We start from the raw sequence: 18,898 nt of genomic DNA, 5'->3' as shown, positions 1-18,898 counted from the left end.
GAATGTCACTGGCCACATTCTTGGACAGCTAAGAGGAAACTTGCAGAAAATAAAATAATGGAACTGATCATGAGTTTTCATATGAAATATTGCCACTCTTCATCCGTGAAGTTTGTTTTGGTTGTGTTTTATGCAGGGAAAGTTTTAGAGAGAATTGAAATGAATTTCTAACTTTATTTCAGCTAACCTCTAATTAGTTTTTTCTCTTATTACTTAGTTTTAATGATATAAACATCTCAACAATAGTGCTTTGCCAGGCAAATACTTTTATTGTATTAAATAACATTAATGAGTAAAAATATGCTTATGTGTTTGCAATACTGGCATTTGAGACCTCAGAGTTGTAAGCTGAGCTGTACAAAGCAGGCTTATGTAAACCTTCCAAAGACTTTAAAATGTGTGTCTAATTATAGAAGGTTAAGTATACTGAATTTTAGGGTTTTTTTTTCTCCCCTAAGGCCATGTGGTTATGATATTATTGAGATTCCATAATGCCTCCTGCCGTGACAGACAGCCTTGACATCTGGGCAGTGGATTCACAGATTGGTGCTGATGGCTCAATATCTGTGGACTTCCTGTTGCCCACTGGAATCTACATCAACCTGGATGTCCCTCGAGATGCCACCATATCTCAGATTAAACAGGTAACACCAAATGGGCAGTTAGCTGAGGTTTGGAATGAGGGCTGGTTCTGATTTTGACCTGCCCTCTGGCAAATCAAGTCATGAAGTTTAGCAGGCATAGAAATGAGGTACTGAAGGCACGTGCCCAGCAGATTGAGTGATAAAGGAGTGTGTCTGGGGGGTTAGCACTGGGTTTGGGCAGATGGCAAGGTTTGGAAAGTGGCTTCTTGCTGATAGTTGTACTTGAGCAGAGGTGATTCTCATAGCTCTATATTAATATTAATACTGTACTGCTACTCTGAACCTTTTCCTAGCACACTGACAGTCCGTTGTTTGCTGAGCTAGCATTGCCCTGGTTAGATTTTTAGTGCAGAAGTCACAGATTGGGCTCCTGCTTCTGTTGACTGGCACCAAAGAGAATTGCTTTAAAAACTGCATCTGCCTCTTCTGAAAGGTTTTGTACAAATTGGAGCATCACTTCAAACACGATGGAATGTCCAGACACAGGGAAGGGGAGGATGTGAGGAAGTGACCACAGACACTAAAAAGCAATCTAGTGACCTTTGATCAGATAATGGCCATGTGAGGACATTGCCTAATTCCTCAGTAACTTTTCCCAGTGAATGAAATACAACACAGACTAACCTACTCCTAATATATCAAATGATTTCAAGTGATAAAGATTTTGAAAACAAATGTGTAAGTGACAGCAATAAGGGATTGGAACTGAACTGTCTGGTTGCCTTGCTGCTTGTGGCACATGGAAACTTGACATGCCATCAATATATGCTGTTGATGTTTAGCTGTTTCCCAAAGGAGAGGAATGCTGATGCCAACTCCAGAGGTCTGTCCTGGAAATCACTCAGGATAGAGGCTAGAAGTGAGACAAAGTAAACATACAGTGATTTATAGTGGTAAAATTTAAAGAAGTTAGCAAACATACTTATTTTTTATTTTTTGGGGAACATAAATGGAAATGAATGTTACCTTCAGTACTTTAAGATCTGTCGCTATTTTCTGTTTTTGGGGTTTTTTCATTAATTTCTTTGTTTTCATTGCAGCTATTATGGAAGCAGGCACATTCCTACCCACTCTTTCATCTCCTCATGGAGATTGACTCTTACATGTTCTCATGTGTGAATCAGACTGCTGTACATGAAGAATTAGAGGATGAAACACGGAGACTTTGTGATGTTAGACCCTTTCTTCCTGTCCTTAAACTAGTGACAAGGAACTGTGATCCAGGAGAAAAGTTGGATTCCAAAATAGGTGTCCTTATAGGCAAAGGTAATTCCATTTATTGTTTTGAGAAATGAGGTTCAACTTTGTTGTGTATGAGGCTCTTAATTGGGCAGGTAGGAGTGGATTTAAAGAAAAAACTGTTAAAAAGTCAGTATTTCCCTTTGTCAAACAAGTACTGATATAATTGGAAAGAATTTAAGTACTCAACATGAAGCACATGCAAGTTATTTAAAGCTACTTTCTGTATTGCATTTCAGCATTGTATTACTACATCAATCAGGAACAAATTTTATTTTGTAGATGAGGAGAAAATAGATACTATTATTAAGTGAAGAACAGCATAATCCTTGAAAAATGTTATCATAAATAACCTACCAAAAAACTGGATACTCAGAAGGAACTAGAAATTATTATGATTTTAATATATGTGGTGTCTGAGTTGGTTAACAATGATTCTTGGTTTTGCTCTCAATTGTGACACTAATTTTCATCAAACAATGAAATGCTATTTTTAAAGGTTTCACAGTAACTTATTCTTGATGTTATTTCAGAATTTTCAGCTTTTAAATCTACTCTGCATGGCTATACAATCAAGATTGACAGGGTCATATGAGGTCATACCTCTTGTTTTAAAACAATGAGCCATTGTTAGGTCTCTTATAAAGACTGCAGGTTTTGTTTAGATTTCAGCAGTACACTGTCTGCCTATTTGTTAGAGCTGACAATGGGAACAGTTGGTCAGTTTAGCCATTCAGACAGATCCTGACAGATTCTGAGAGGTTCACATTCTGTGATTGAATATTTGGTTTATCAGAGCTGTGTGAGATCCTGCCTTAAGCAGCTCCTATTCTGTACCTTAGCAGGGAAAAAAACCTGTTCCTGTCCGAGCTTCTAAACTTAGTGCTTTGTTCTCAGAAGGTGCTGGGTGCTTTGTGTGATTTGGACGATGTCCTTCAAAGTTCACAAATAAAGACATTTGCAGGCTCTACATGCCCTGGAGTACCAAAAAGTCACAGCTTTCCATTGTACCATAGGAACATGGGATGGTTTGGGTTGAAAGGGACCTTTTAAAGGTCATCTCATTCCACCACCCTGCTGTGGGCAGGGACACATTGAACTGGACCAGGCTGCTCAGAGCCTGTCCAGTCTGACCTTGACTGTGTCCAAGATGGGGCACCCACCACCTCTCTGGGCAACTGGTGCCAGTGTCTCACTACCCTCCTTGTAAAAAATTTCTTCTTTACATATAATCTAAACCTACCCTCTCTTAATTTAAGAACTCCCCAGAGCTTGGTTTTCTCCAGGCTCTCTCAGCCTGTCTCCATTGCAGAGGTGCTCCAGCCCTCTGAGCCTCTTTGTGGCCTCCTCTGGAGTCTCTCCAGCAGGTCCCTGTCCCCCTGTGCTGCAGGTGGGGTCTCACCAGAGCAGAAGAGAGGGGCAGAATCTCCTGCCCTGCCCACCTGCCTTCAGTGCTTGTGATGCAGCCCAAGACACGTTTGGCTTTCTGGGCTCTGGGTGCTCATGGCCAGCTCATGGCCAGCTCATCCACCAGCATCCCCAAATCCTTCTGGGTAGGGCTGCTCCCCATCTGCTCATCCCCCAGCCTGTGTTGATCCTGGGGTTGCTGTGACCCCGGTGCAGGACCTTGCATTTGGTCTTGTTGAAGCTCAGTGAGATTCCCATGTGCCCTCCTCTTGAGCTTGTCCAGGTTGCTGTGGCTGGCATCCCCTCCTTTGGGTGTGTCACCAGAGCCCTCAGCTTGGTGTCATCTGCAGCTCTGCTGAGGGTGCCCTCAGTGCCTCTGTCCATGTCATTAATGAAGCTAGTTAATAACATTGGTGACCCTGAGGGACACTGCTTGTCACTCATGTCCACTGGGACTCTGAGCTGGTGACTGTGACCCTCTGGGTGTGCCCATCTGACCAATTTCACACCCACTGAGCAGTCCCCCATCAAATTCATCTCTTTCCAGTTTAGAGATGAGTCCATGTCCAAGGCCTTACAGAAGTCCACATCCACAGCCGTCCCCTTGTCCTCTGATGTCACTCAGTCACAGAGGGCCCCCAAGTTGGTCAGGCAGGACTTGCCCTGTGTATTTGTTCTTTACATGTTTTGGAAAAGGAACTTTGCTGGTCTTGGATTGGTAGAAATTTCAGTCACGTCATTTTGACTTGAGTAGAGGATTTTCTTTTTTGACTTTTAAACAAAATTTAAAAGGATGATGTCATCTTTCTGGGCAATTAAAAAACTCCTATAGCTTGAAAGCACTTCTGCTCTGTGGTCTTTATGATGCATTTACTGTGCTTTTTAAAATTTGTTCTTGTGAGGAGAGACTTAAAACTTTCAAACTACCTTGAATTCAGAGTAAGGTTGGATTTTCTGCTTCTAGTACCTAGGACATACATTGGTTCTTGTTTAAAATCAGCACTCATGCCAGGTTGCATGGGATTTGTGCAAGCAACTTTGAAGAACACTGATGTACAGGACAATGTAGAACCCAGCTCAGCTTTGAGCATCCATTTTGGATGGGATGTCTGAAGGAAACCACCTGTGCCACCTTAACTTAAAGTTTAAATGGGACTGGCAATGTTTTTACAGCTGTGTATCCTTTTGCTTCCTTGGATTCTTTCAGGTCTCCATGAGTTTGATGCCTTACAAGATCCTGAAGTGAATGACTTCCGAGCTAAAATGAGGAGAATCAGTGAGGAAAAGATTCAGTCACTTGTGGGTCTCTCCTGGATGGACTGGTTGAAGCACACTTACCCACCAGAGCAGGAGCCTGTTATCCCAGAGAGCTTCCAAGATAAGCTCTACAGTGGAAACCTTGTAGTGGCTGTTCATTTTGATAACTGCCAGGTAGGAATGGCTGTTCATGTTTCTTTCACTAGCTGTTCTTGGTCCAGGTCTGAATTGGCATGGATTGCTCAAGGGTATAAATGAAATAGAGTACTTACATTGTGGTGGTTGCAAAGTCTCTCAGCAGGATCCTTGACTCTTGAAAGAAAGTGAGGATGTGAGCCCATGGTTGAGAATTGAACTTCTAATTACAGTTCAGCTTCTAGAGGCAAAATGTGCAATTGTATCTTCTGTATTACTTCACATTTGTTTAAATGTAAAAGTAGTTCAAAGCTGTCAGGACTTGTTTTGCCAACTGTTCCTGTGTTGCTTCACTTACATTCAGTTTTAAGCTCAGTTCATCAGAGATTGCTGGTAATTGGTAGGCATCATATTCAACACACTTGTCTCTGTGTGTGCCTCACTGAACATCTTTGAGGTTGATCTGCTAATTAGATTGAGAAATAATTGAAAAAAAAATGAAAAGAATAATAATTCAATAATTTTTTTTCAATAATTTGAAAAAAAAATTAAAAAGAAGAATTAGTTTTTCCTTTACTAGAAATGCATGTAGAAAATCAAAACACTGAGGCTTAGCTTTTCATTAAGGCTAGCAAAACTATAGTTTATTTTTGAAATAAAAACCCCTTTAGCTTCTACCAGGAAAGCCTGAAATGTTTTAGCATGAGTTTTTATGATGTTACAGTTGCTCTGACTGTGCTTCAATCCAGTATTCCCATTACCCTTTTTTGCACTCTGCTCCTTTGGATAACCATGAATGATCAGCATTGGAAACCTTAAAAATCTTACAAGTGTGTAAATACATCAGGCTAGATTTGGTGTCCATTTTGACCCAGGTGCAAGAGGCTGATTTTCTAATGATTCAGATTATTTTAGTTACAAAGCTGAATTATTTCTAGCACTAACCTTTTAAACTTTAAAGGTTTAAAGTGGTACACACATCTGCCTCTGCAGACACTTAAGGTAGAGGCAAAAGCTAAATTTGGTCACCAGTAACCCCAGCTGATGTTGGATACATAGGTGTTTTATGACAAAACATTTTCCAGTCCTCTTCAGCTTAAGAGAGAATTTGTGTTGTCCAGGAGTGAGATTATCTTCAGCCCTTGATTAAATACTGCATCTATATGCCTATGCTGACAGGACAAAAGCAGTGCAAAAGTTCTTGCTGCTGCAGAATGTATTTGCCTGCCACTATAATAGCTTAGGCTGCTGACATTTCAAATGTTTCAAATGCTTCTGCTGCCAGCTCTGACCTTCAGAGCTATGAACAGTTCAAATCTGAGCTGCTTTTAGAGCAGTAAACTTCCAGACTTTACTGCTTGCACTGAGCACTGGAGTCATCCCAGGAGAGTAAGAGAGGAAGGTGTGGGCACTGTTCTGTCAATTCTTGCAGCTGCAAGATTGAGAGAAGGAAATATTGAAGCAGTTTTTGTCTGGAAGGTGTGGGTGAGCTGTAAGGGCTTCCTGGTTGTCTCTGGAGCAGGAGAGACTGCTCCCCATCTCCAGGACATGTCTGTAAGATCATCTGGGGAGCAAGGCAGCTGTCAGAGAGCTTCCTGTGAAGAAAAAGTGTTACCCCCTGGCTGCCACCAGCAGTTATGGCAGGAGGAGAAAGCCTTCACATTGGGGCAGCTTTCTGAAAGGGGGAAGCTGGTGTGAACCAGGCAGAAACTGAGAAAACACAGAATTAATTTGCTGTGACTCTGCAGGGTTTGCTTGTTCCATTGGGGGCAGCTTGGCTCCTTACCAGTCTATAGAAATAAAGCACAAGTCAAAAGAATCTAAGCAGACAACACTGAGAACACATTTGTCAATAACTGGGTTTAGGGTGCTCACATCTTCAGAATTGGGCATGTAAATAAAAAAATAAAAAAACTTGAAAACACAAAACAACAAAACCCCAGTACCTCCTGAATCAACCTTTGCAAATAAACCTGTATAAAGCATAATGTGGTAGATGAAGGGAGATGAAAGATTCCATAGAAGATCTTGTACTTTAGGAACTTGAAATTAATTTAAACCTCCTTTTTAATTTACAAAAGGGAGTACCTTCTTACCTTTATCTTCTTAGAACACATTAAAAGTAGAGATACTTTGGAAATAGGTTGATAGCCTCTAAGGGTTTTAATTAAAAACTTTCTTAAAAAAATGCAGTCTTTGCACGTTGTGTTCAGAATGCTGCAGGTATTGGCCACTACTCCTCTTTTCTGCTCTCCTCCCAGTCTGGTGGTGGTTTTCTACATAAATTACATTCACAGTTTCTTCTGCTTTCTTACTTGAAGCTTTTTCTTCTGAGTTCAGTGGTACTTAGAAAAAGGATAACTTGCTAGTGGCCAGAAAGATGAAAAATTAACCCCTCTAGTACTGCTAAATACTTGGAAATGCATCATGACTTATGGTCTCCCTCATTCAACATTCCAAAATACAACCTTCTAGATCAATAGTTGCTCTAGCAGTCTTCAATTCACTGCTAAATCAAATAAAGGCCTGTGTTTTAAAAAGTACTTCTGACAATATAAAACTAGGAATTACCATCTTACAGCTTTTAGGGTGTTTGTGATTTTGATTGCCCTAAACATACAGACTCTTAACTGTTAAAATAGTCTGGATTTAACAGTTATTATTTCTATCTCTTTTATTATGTGTGCTACAATTTTAGCCTTGTTTGTCTGCCTAAGACAACTTTGACCTTTATTATCCCTGCTTGTGTTTTGTTAGGATGTATTTAGTTTCCAGGTGTCTCCTAACATGAATCCCATCAAGCTGAACGAGCTGGCAATCCGAAAACGTTTGACTATCCATGGAAAAGAAGATGAGGAAGTTGATCCTGCTGATTATGTGCTGCAAGTCAGTGGAAGGCTGGAATATGTCTTTGGTGATCACCCATTAATTCAGTTCCAGGTACACAGAGTTTTTTGGAACTTGATGTAAGAACTCCCTGCTGCCTTGGCCAAAGGTGCTTCCTCCCATCCCTCCTATCCCATTACTGAACATCAACGTCCCCCTCCTCGTGTCTGCAGCCCTCTGCAGTGGTAAAACCTATGAGCAGCATTCCCTTTGTAGCTCTGGAATGCATTCTTTGTTTCTGTGGTTTGGAAGTTGCTGTAGGAATATTCTGCTGCCTGCTAAAATCTGCTTTCCCTGGGCTTCCAGTATATCCGCAACTGTGTGATGAGCAGGACCCTTCCCCAGCTGACCCTGGTGGAGTGCTGCACCATAAAGAAGATGTGTGAGCAGGAGATGATTGCCATAGAAGCTGCCATAAACCGAAAATCCTCCAGCCTTCCTCTTCCTCTGCCACCAAAAAAAAGAGCAACAACTGTGAGTTGGTGGGGAGAATGTCTGATACCCAAAGGGAGCAGTGACTCGTGGCCCATAAATCACAGTGCCTGGGGTTTGTGCTGTGGCTGCTGTGCTCCAGTGGAGGTCACCTGGGTCAGCTCAGAGCCTCCTCTTGCTTGGCAGATTTACCTCAGAAACATAAATGTGGACAGGTCTTTGCTCTGTTACACACTCTGCAGTTATTCAGAATGAACAATACATTTTGAATTGTCAGGATGTAGTACATGATGTATGTTCTCACCCCCAGCTCTCTTCTAGCTGAGTCTTTACTTCGTCTCCTCTTGTAGGAGGAGCCAATGATGACCATGATGACCAATTTATCTTTGAAGATTTCAGATTTTTATTTTTAGCTGCACTTTTTTTCCTTTGTATTTGATATTTTTGCTTAAAATGCTTGGCTTACAAAATAGATCTCAATGTTACAGTAGTGAAGAGTGAACTTGTATCTTTGTTTCTCTTCTCAGAGTGTGTGGGATATTTCCAACCCTTTCAAGATTATTCTATTAAAGGGCAATAAACTAAACACAGAAGAAAATGCCAAAGTAAGTAACTGGGTCTGGTGTCAGAAGACATTCTGTTCATTGTTTTAATTTTTTTTTAATGCTAAGTGAACTCAAAATCATACAGATTTCAGCATTTTTAATTATTCCCAATTGCATTGGTAGCATTGGTCAAAATCTGGCTTTATTGCTAAAATATTCCTTCATTGTCTGAAGCTGGATATGTGCATTGGAACATTGCAATCATTGTGGCAGTGTGACATAAGTGTTCATTGGTATTTGATTTTTTTAAAACATGGTTTCTCTAAAATGCTGACAGTGGTGTGAAATGAGCTCATTTTAAAGAGATTGTCATAAACACCTTGCACGAGTAAATTAAATATTAAATGTTTTAAAGTGCAACATGGCATTTTAGTAGTCCTGAATATATTCTATATGTCTAAACTTGGACTGTGTGCTTCTATACAATCTGTCTTTTATTTTCTACACATGAGGAACACAAAGAAAGAAAGCTGGAGTATCATTTCCTGTAAAAATATACATGACTGGGCTACTGACTGCTCTACAGACCACAAGTTGTTAACACGTGGGAATTTATTGCTCAACTACTTTAATGCCTTACAACACACTTGCCTGTGAGGTAGAGCAACATGAAACTCCTTTATTTTGTTCAGAAATCAGTGAATTGTGTAGCCAGTCCTGTAGACAAGGAAGATACCTAGTTAACCATTGATATTTTCTGTTCTCATCTTATGTTCAGGTACTTAGTGCATTTTTTTCTTTCAAAACTGTTGTTACAACCTCCTTGGAAATTAACAATCCTACATTTTGGTCAAGACCAAAAAGAAGTTCTGCATTACAGATAAATGAGCCATAGTTACATTTTAATACCTGAGACACTGTGATTGTGGAAGTTGATGGCTACAAAAGCAGATGTTTTCCTCTTTTTTGTCTAAACCATTATTTAGCTAGTTCCAGTATCTTCTTAACCCTCCTCTGTAGACCCTTAAGTTTTTAAAAGGAAAGCTGAAAGAGCTGGTGGATTCTGGAAGGAACATAGCTGTCAGGAGTTTCTAGGGTGGGTTTTTTCATGCTTAGAAAAGTGACTTTTGGTTCATTTCAGTATGCTTTTAGGGGAAAAACAATCAAAGTATTTTCTCAGCTTGGGAAGAAACAGGAAAAATGGGCAGTTCTTTCATACTGGCACCTGTGGGCACCATCTAAATGTTATTTCCTATTTTGAATGCTTTTCAGTCTTGAAAAATTACAAGTCCTGTGGGTAACCTAGGACAGGAATAAATGCAGTGACCCTGCAAACCTGTGCATGCTTCCCTGCCTTTGTCTACAGTGTTACACTCTCAATAGTGACAATTTTCAATTTGTTTTCCAGTGCTGATTCTAAGGCTGTTTAATTCACTGCCATTGTTCCTTTAGCCCCACTGTGCTGTGGATAAGCCAATATTCATCCATTTCTGCTGAACCCACCACCAAGGTTCACAAATGCAGTGTTTGTAGTGGGGAACAAAACATTTGTCAGCAGGGTAGCGCTGCCCCAGTGTGAGCTGGGTTGGGGACATCTACCTAGGGCACAGGTGACCTCACCCAGCAGTCCAACACCCCATTTTCCAAATACATGACATTGAAAATTGCTTTTCTTTGCTCTTGGTCTTTGGCCACCCCATCCGTATACACCATCTCATTCAAAAAGGGGCATGTTGGAATGAAAAGAAAAAAATTGGGGTTCAAACCCTTACATTAACAGGATCAGAAGTCACAGAATTAAAGAGGTGAATTATTTTTTTACCCAAAGCCACTATCAAATTTAATATCTCTCTCTTTGCCTTGCAGTGCTCAGCAATAATATTAAAGCTTAAAGGGAATGTGGGGAGGGTTGATTGAGGAGCAGAGGGAACCTGAAACATCAGATTTCTTTTACATATTTAACATTGAGGATTTCTTTTTGGTGTTGAGCCAAAAGATTACATTTGGGGGTTTTTCTCTCTCTGTGTCTCTCTCACTGATATTTTGGAAGGCCACCTGAAAGAAGTTGGCACATTTCACTCTGCAGTTTTCTGTGTATGTATGTTACGGAACAGAAATGTAGAAATGAAACAGAAAAATGGAGAAAGAACAGAAAAACATCTTAGCATTGACATGTAATGAGTTTAATTTCAGTGCCAGTAACTCCAGCTTCTTTGTCTAGTTGTCCTTCTCCTTTCCTGACCTTTATTTTAATTGTTCAAGCTACCTGGTTTTGTTGGTTCCTGGGTACAAAAGGCAAAACAAACCCTGGAAATCTTGTGCATTGTTATTATTACTACAGGTGACTCCTGATGTTAGGGTCAGCAGTGTTCCCTCTGTACATTTTTAGAAATAGTTTAAATAAAAAGCGAGTTTTTTCTTAAGCTGAAAAAAAACCCCAAACATTTCTCATTTAGAAGCACAAATTGGTTCTACCTGGAGATTTTAATTTGTATTCAGAAAATCAGACTTAACTTCTTCACTGTGCTTAGTTGTTTGTTTGATGGAATTAATATGGGTGTATGTTCTGTATATTATCCTATGCAGAATTCTGTGGGTTCTGTGACCATCTTAAAATCTCTCCTTTCTTTATGGCAGGTTCATGTTAGGGCTGGTCTTTTCCATGGCACAGAGCTCCTTTGTAAAACAATTGTGAGCACAGAAATATCTGGGAGAAGCGACCACGTTTGGAATGAAGTGCTGGAGTTTGAAATCAATGTCTGTGATCTGCCAAGGATGGCAAGGCTCTGCTTTGCTGTTTATGCTGTCATGGATAAGATGAAAACTAAGAAGTCCACCAAGGCAATGAATCCTTCCAAATACCAAACCATTAGGAAAGCAGGAAAAGTGGTAATTATCTCATTTGTTTTTCTTGAGTGACCTCCTAATTATATCAAAATGAGCATCCAGAAATCTTTCCTTGTCCTCACTTGGGCTCAAGAATGCAAAATGAAAAGATATTAAAAGCAGTGTATGTATTAAGAATTGCACATCTTGGTATGAAAACTTTTGATATTTCTCAGTGATTAATTTCTTTTTTGAAAGGTATTACCATTTGAAAAAAACTCCAAGCCATCCTCTCAATTTTATGTATTTGCAGTGTTTTCTGTATAGTAACATTTGCTGGCATCTTCATTTCCATATAACAATTCTTTCCTTTGGCAGCATTATCCTGTAGCCTGGGTAAACACCATGGTGTTTGATTATAAAGGACACTTGAGGAATGGAGAACTGGTACTGCACAGCTGGTCATCATTTCCTGGTAAACCTCAGCTTTTCAGATTTGGACTTTGGCTGTGGGAAAGAGTGGGTCCAGTAACAGAATATTTACTGTATGCATGTTCAGATCTCTTGTAAGAATCTCTTTATACTTGTCATTTTTATGTGGATATATATGCAACATTTTAATCTCTTTCCTGAAAGTCTTGTTTAGCAGGAAAGAGGAAGAGCAAGAAGTAGTGTTCTAAAAGTTTCATCTTTAATATTTCCTTCCATAACATTATCCATAATGAGCATAATGTTATGGAAGGAAAACCATATAAAATAGATGCATGTTTATATCTGTATTTTAAGGTACAGTTTAGGTTTCATTTGGTCCCTGTGCCTTGCACCCCAAATTGAATAGATCAATTATAATGTAAGTGGTAATATTTACATCAGCAAAAATTGTAAATGGGAATTTTGTCTTGTTCCCTGATACTGGGATCAGTTAGTGGGAGTGTGTGGAGCCTCATGTCACTGAGGAACGCTGTCCCAGCCTGCCTGGCCTGAAGCTCTGCTCTCCATTTGATCCAGAGCATGTGTCCTGCTCTGCAGAAGCTGCAGATCTCCCTGGGATTTGTTTCAGCTCAGCTTCCCTGGACTGTTATGTTTCCTTAAGGCAATCAGTTTCTCATGGGGTGATAATCCAACATTGGGGAATGCAGGAGGTGGTTTATGTTGGAAATACATAGAGTTTATGAGCATTGCACTGAATAGGTTGGAAATACATAGAGTTTATGAGCATTGCACTGAGCATAGGTTTATGTTGGAAATACATACACTTTCAGAGCATTGCACTGAAAGTGCTGTGCAGCAGAACATGCTCTGTCCATTTTATAAGAAGGGATTTCTTACTGCATGCTGGCCTGTTCTGTTTGTGTTTCAGATGAACTTGAAGAAATGTTGAATCCCATGGGAACCGTCCAGACCAACCCTTACACTGAAAATGCAACAGCTTTGCACATTAGATTTCAGGAATATTCAAAACAGCCCATTAATTACCCTCCCTTTGATAAGGTAAGGGATGACCTAAAGAGCAGTCATGAATGCTTATGTGGAAATAGCTGGTTTTTCTTTCCTTTCAACACTGCCTTTTCCAGTGAATTCCCCTTTTCCTGCCTTTTAGTCACTGTACTGCAGTTTGTTAAACTTGCACTGCATGAGTGGCAGTGCTTGACTTCAGGGTCTATTTTGAAGATGTACACTTTTAAAAGTGGTCTGTACATGGTCTTCTGAAGGTCAAAAGCAAATCAGTTTCCCATATGAAGGGTTTTACAAAAAGCTAAATTTATCAGCTATTCTGGAAACCTTCAAACTGTTCTTGCCTGTGATCTATAAAGATCTGTTCTCTCTTGGTACAAATGTGTGTTAGGCACTCTTTGGGACACTGCCCTGTGAGCTCAAGTCCTTTAAAGGATAAATGGACTCTTAACACTGTGTGCAAAGGGATTTCTGAAGTGTGCTCTTGGACTAAATCCACTGAAGTGGCTCTGCAGTTTTCTACAGATGAAGATAAGAATCTGTCTAGAAAGGAAGTGTATATTTGGAATACACATGGTTATTTCTGTAGTGTGAAGGATAGATGGAAAATCGTTTAGAAACTAGCAAAAAAGGCTAAGTCCTGGAAACAAGTAATGAAATAAGTTTTAAAACAGACTGCTAATTATACATTATAAAAGTCAGGCTTAACTCATGTACACATTAGTCTGAATTTTGGTTTGGGGAAAGTCAGTAACAACCTAGAGAAATTGCTTCTTTCTTTTTGGTGGATTTTGCACCTTCAGGAGGCGTGAACAAAAAGACTGAAATTACCAAGTTTTGTCATCTTGTTCAGAGGCAGATTTGGGATTTTAGGTTCACAAAAAAGAAATGAAATAACAAGATAGCATTTCTTTTGTTTCAGTTGGGGTTAATAGTGTTTCCCCTCCTTGTCATCACAGTACTTTTTCTTTTCTTCAAACAGCATTGGAAATGCACTAAGAGCTAAACCAGTACTGAGCAATTGCTGTTTATTTATGGCTGACCAGTTAATGCTTCATAGTGGACATATTTTATCCAGTTTTGGTGTTGCTTTAAGTTTTTTACTCATTACACTTATGGGTATTTAATTTTTAAAGGAAAAAAAAAGAATGTACATATTAGACAGACTAAGTAAAAAAGTGTCTCTTTAGTAATCACATATTTGTTCTGGCTCTGGTGTTTCTTTTCTTTGTCCCTGCAATACCAAGTTCTCAGGAAGTTAAAACCCTGGGCTGAACACAGCCAATAGATTTTCCTGGGTGAGACAGAGTGTAGTGACATTAAGGTAGTGTCCAATGGTCTTCATCCCTTGTGACTTTCAGCTTCATTCAACTCAATCTCCTAAAGATTCTCTTGGTGGAGGTTCTGTTGAATGAGGAGTGATGTTGCAGCTGCTGGAATTACATCAGCTGAGGATCTGTCTCTTACAATGCTCCAGCTGAGACTTGCTTGTTCTATGGCTGCTTCTCATTTTCCCAGTGTTGTTGCTGGTTTCTGCCAAGAAAACAAAGAATGAGATGCCAGATTTGTGTTTTGAGAAACATAATGTGCAAAAATAGATGAATCTTTTCAATCATCTCATCAACCTGCTCGCACAGCGAGCTGTGCAATGCTGCTTGCACAGTGAGGAGCTTTTTGGGGGCTGAAGGAGCAAAAGAGCCTGGAGCAGGGATGAGAAACTTGTCTGAGACAAGAGCCATGTGTGGGGCTGGGCCATGGCCAGTGCTGCAGGCACATCATGGGGCTCGGGTTCACGCGAACAAAGCTGGACTTGCAAAGACTTTGAAAATTTATTTGCACCCAGAGAAACTCTGCAAAGCAGGGGGAAGAGAGAATCAAACATAGAATTAGGACACTGGGGTTTTGTTTATGCATGTTTTCACACACAGTATGTAAAGAAGCTTTGTAGCCAAGTAGCAGATGTAATACATGATATTAATGAGAGTTTCATACAGAGAAAAGAAATAAAACAAGTTAGGATGCCTTTCTAGGGATTTTAGCTGCTGGGTATTTATGCTCTGATTATTGCAGTCTTTTGTTGTTTCTTGTGTTGTCTGAGTAAAGACAGCACAAGTCTTGATGGGCCTGTGACTCCCAGACCAGCTGGGCTGCTGTTGTATTCCTGAGTGACAGGAGAGGCAGAGCTCTCAGGGAAATGAGATGCTGGAGTTCCTTAGACTTTTGTCTTCATTGAGATTTTATTTCATGATTTGTTCCTTGAAGCAGCAGCATCTGACAGCTGTAGACAGACATACCTGGCCAGTTCAGCATTGTAACACCTGGCTTGGTTGCAGTAATGTGCAGAATGCACTTTGAAGAGCTGCATTTACTTCTAGAACTTAATTCTCCATTATGGGTTATTGCCTGAACTTCAAAAACCAAGTCAAATGTTCAAAAGGAAAAAAAAACAGGAGAGGATATCCAAGATCTAGAGAAGTACATGGACACACTGCCTGAGATCATATGGCAGTCTGAGAGCATGGTGAAAGGACTGGGCTTGTGGGTTCTTACTGGGATTGAGGGCTAGGAGCATGGATCCATGGGCATGGAAACAGTGCCCTTGGAAACTGCACAAGTAGGGGTGAGAAAGCAAAGGGTAAGTTAGAGCTGAGGAACTGATTTTCTGTGACGAAAAATAAGGAGAAAATGCAGAAACAGAAAGCAAGATATCATCAGGAAGGCTGTTTAATTTAGCCCAGGAGTGATGAAAAAGGAAATAATGGAGGTCATCCTAAGCACTGCTGTTCCCTATGTCCCTAGTCCTGCAGGTGAGAAAGGGGACACTGCACTCAAGTCCATGTTATACCACTGGATATACAAAACTACCTAAAAGATAGCAACATTTCCTTAGCTGCTTCGTTTCTGTAATGCTTATTCTAGCAATGTGGTCACATTTGGGGTTAAATCTAATGTATTTAAAACCAACTTCTTGCAGATACTTGAAAAGGCAGCTGAGATTGCAAGAAACAGTGACAATGCTGCAATGGCGGTGAGCATCATCTAAAGACTATTTTGAAATTAATTTTCTGGGTTTATTTGGCTCTTATCTTCTGCATCAGTCTAGAAATAAATAAGTGAGCTGCTCAAATAGCAATTCTACTGGCTCTGTTTTCTTATATAATTCACTTTGATAAACTGCTTTAAAATTCAGATATATATCTGCTTTTCCCAATATATTTTGGACTTGTCCATATTTTGTCAAAAAGCTTTACATACTCTGGATTTGGAGGACAGCTAAGATTTACATTAGAGCTGAAAAACAGTTTAGAACTAGAAGACCAAAATAAATGTATATCTACTTGGCAAATGTGTTTTCTTCTGATTGTTGCAAAAGTATTTTGTTATTGCTAATGAGAAGAAATTATTGTATTTATCTAAATTTGCTCACTTGAAAAACAGAAGAAGAAAGTTTATGCATCCTAAACGAGAGTGCTCCATGTTGGAGTTGGAAAACAGAAATATTGCCATCTAGCGTCCTTAACTCTAAAGTTGAGTTATTTTTTCAGAAAGTTCTGCACACTGCATTTGGAATCTGTTCCTTACAGTGTCTACAGGAAGGAATCTGAAAGAAAGGCACATTTCCAAAGGCACATGACCAACGTGGTCATTTCCCTGTGTTTCATGAGTTTTTAGCTGATGTTCTTTCTGCTGTAGGGTTGCTGGTATTTGAGGTACCACACCAGACTCTCACTGAATTTATCACCTCATACATGTCTCATTTCCTAGGGTCGAGGTGGTAAGAAGTTTTATGTTGTGCTAAAAGATATCATGGAAAGAGATCCTTTGTCTCAGCTTTGTGAAAATGAAATGGATCTCATTTGGACTTTGCGATACGACTGTCGTGAAAATTTCCCACAATCGTTGCCAAAACTGCTGCTCTCTTTAAAGTGGAACAAACTTGAAGACGTTGCTCAGGTAAGGGAAAAGACAGCGTTGGTGGGGAAAAAAAGCTTCAATTAAATCATCAGAAAATAGGATTTCTTTCCCAAGTGTAGCCAGTTTGAAATGGTGCTGTTGTGCAAGCTGGAGCTCATTGTCTAACTTCTGCAGCCTGGACACGTAAAGAACTTATTCTCTCAAAAAAAGCTCCATAAACCAAAACCAAAATGCATTTCAGGGTTCCTCTGAATGACAAGAAAAGCACATTGGATATTTACACAGGCTGATGTTAAAACCTTGTGCTCAGATTTGATGCTAAAAGCAAGAATTTCCCAGACTCATCCAGTGCAGCCCTATGCTCCAGCACTCCCCTGAGCTGGGCTGTGTCCAGCTGAGTTGGGAGCACCCCCACCAGTGGAGACTCCACAGGCTCTGGGTAAAAACTCCAGTGCTTGACCACCCTCACAGCAAGAATGTTTTTTATAAGGCTGTTCTAAAAAAAAAACTTTGTAAATCAAGATCTGAAACAAAACTTCTTGTGAAAATTGTTAAGCTGCTCAAATACTATAAAATTTAGATCTCAGACTGGGTAATTAAAACTCACCAAGGCAGACAGATGGCTTTTCAAAGAGATATGAGACCCACCAGTGCTACTAAACACATCATTCCCATCCTGTCTCTTTGACCAAATAGTCTCTTTAGAATAACTTTTAAGGACATGAGGCTGGTGCTGTGATACAAAGTGCATTTTCAGTAAAATTGGTTCATTTGTTTGCTGCACAGATGTGCAAGGTTATTTCATTACACTGTAAAGAAGTTGGTGTTGCTGACTTTTGCTGTATTTACTCAAATAGAATCCAACTCTTGGGGCACTTTTTGAGAATAGGTTGAACTTTAATACAGGAAAAATTATATGAGCTCATAGTAAGACCATCCCTGCTTGATAGACTGGTTTTAAAAACAATAAAGTAACAGGTTTCTGGATTGGAATGGAAAGGTTTTAGTCCGATTGTGTACAGTGAAGTTTGAGCCAGACTATGAGGTCTGGCCCAAGTTAGCAAGCACTGATGTTGTTCTGGTCTTCCTGACAGAATTCAGATGAAATGATGCTCACCTTCTTGCAGACCACTACACTGAGATCTTCATGTCTTTCCCCAAGTCTCATTTTAAAAATTTTCAACTACCTTTTTTGATTTTATAAACTTAGAGCTAAAAAGCATTTGCTGGGAAGGATTATGACTGATGGTAGAAAACTCTATCGCCCTTTAGTTTTCTTACCTTCACCTGTTACAAGCTGTGTGTTTTTGGAAGAAAAGGCAGCCACTCCATGAAAATCCATCTTCTGTCTATCCATTATCTGATTTTTGTGATTATCCGGTCAGGCTCTTAGTGTGCTCCAGCAGAGAGTTCATTTTCTGCCACATCCTTCCTCCCAGCTAGATGTGTAAGTTTTGTGAACTTCTGAAAAGAAATGAATTTCATCCCAGCTCCTTGTCTGTGCCATGAACACTACACTAACAAAATGGAGCACCCACACATTCTTTGCTCACTTGTGTTCTTTCATGTGCAAGAATCCCATTCCTTAGTAGTTCCATTACTTCTCAATTTATTATTCATCATTCCAAGTTATCTGGAAATCAAAACTGTAGAAATACAAGCAGGCACTTGTTTGCACCTTAAAATATGTGAAGGAAAAAGCATTCTGAGTTCTGAGGCTTTAAAATATGGCCCTTAGCTTTGACAACTTCCTTGGAGTATGGATATTAGCTGACAGCTCAAAGTCCTTTACACTGGGAAACATTAAATATTATATTTGCATAAAACCTTTTATTTAAACAGATGGCTGAAAATATATTGTTGTCTTGTTGCTGTGTACTTTCTGGAAGGAATATAGTATTTATGTTTGCTTATCTATAGACAATAGTGCAGTTTTATCATAATATTGGTTTTGGCTGCATTGAGAATCTCTGAAAAACGAGATCTTACCTTAAACATGCTGAATATTTCTGTAATACATAGACATGTCAGTACTCCTAATGATTTCCCTTTTCAGGTAAGGCAAGACAGCCTCATTCATTTTAGGAATTCCAAAATGATCAGGGTTTTCATTTACTTCCCCTTAAAATTAAATACTTGCTGTAGTAGCTGTAGTTG

The 18,898-nt window shown here is 39.7% G+C and overlaps 1 protein-coding gene across 1 annotated transcript in view; it reads left to right on the top strand.

The window, feature by feature from the left end:
• The window catches only part of PIK3CB (phosphatidylinositol-4,5-bisphosphate 3-kinase catalytic subunit beta), a 68,101-nt gene that overhangs the window by 29,708 nt on the left and 19,495 nt on the right, over positions 1-18,898 (top strand). Inside the window, exons 3-13 of the mRNA XM_036389175.1 lie at positions 459-644; positions 1,685-1,910; positions 4,498-4,721; positions 7,440-7,622; positions 7,875-8,042; positions 8,528-8,605; positions 11,183-11,434; positions 11,750-11,846; positions 12,732-12,862; positions 15,801-15,854; positions 16,592-16,780. Of these exons, the coding sequence (XP_036245068.1) occupies positions 492-644; positions 1,685-1,910; positions 4,498-4,721; positions 7,440-7,622; positions 7,875-8,042; positions 8,528-8,605; positions 11,183-11,434; positions 11,750-11,846; positions 12,732-12,862; positions 15,801-15,854; positions 16,592-16,780 (1,755 nt within the window). The 5' untranslated portion in view covers positions 459-491. The remainder of the gene's footprint in view (positions 1-458; positions 645-1,684; positions 1,911-4,497; positions 4,722-7,439; positions 7,623-7,874; positions 8,043-8,527; positions 8,606-11,182; positions 11,435-11,749; positions 11,847-12,731; positions 12,863-15,800; positions 15,855-16,591; positions 16,781-18,898) is intronic.

This window comes from Molothrus ater, chromosome 10 (genome assembly GCF_012460135.2).
Source record: "Molothrus ater isolate BHLD 08-10-18 breed brown headed cowbird chromosome 10, BPBGC_Mater_1.1, whole genome shotgun sequence".
Classification (NCBI taxonomy): Eukaryota; Metazoa; Chordata; class Aves; order Passeriformes; family Icteridae; genus Molothrus; species Molothrus ater.
The sequence above is the reverse complement of the archived record's forward strand: the minus strand, read 5'-3'. Positions and strand labels throughout refer to the sequence as shown.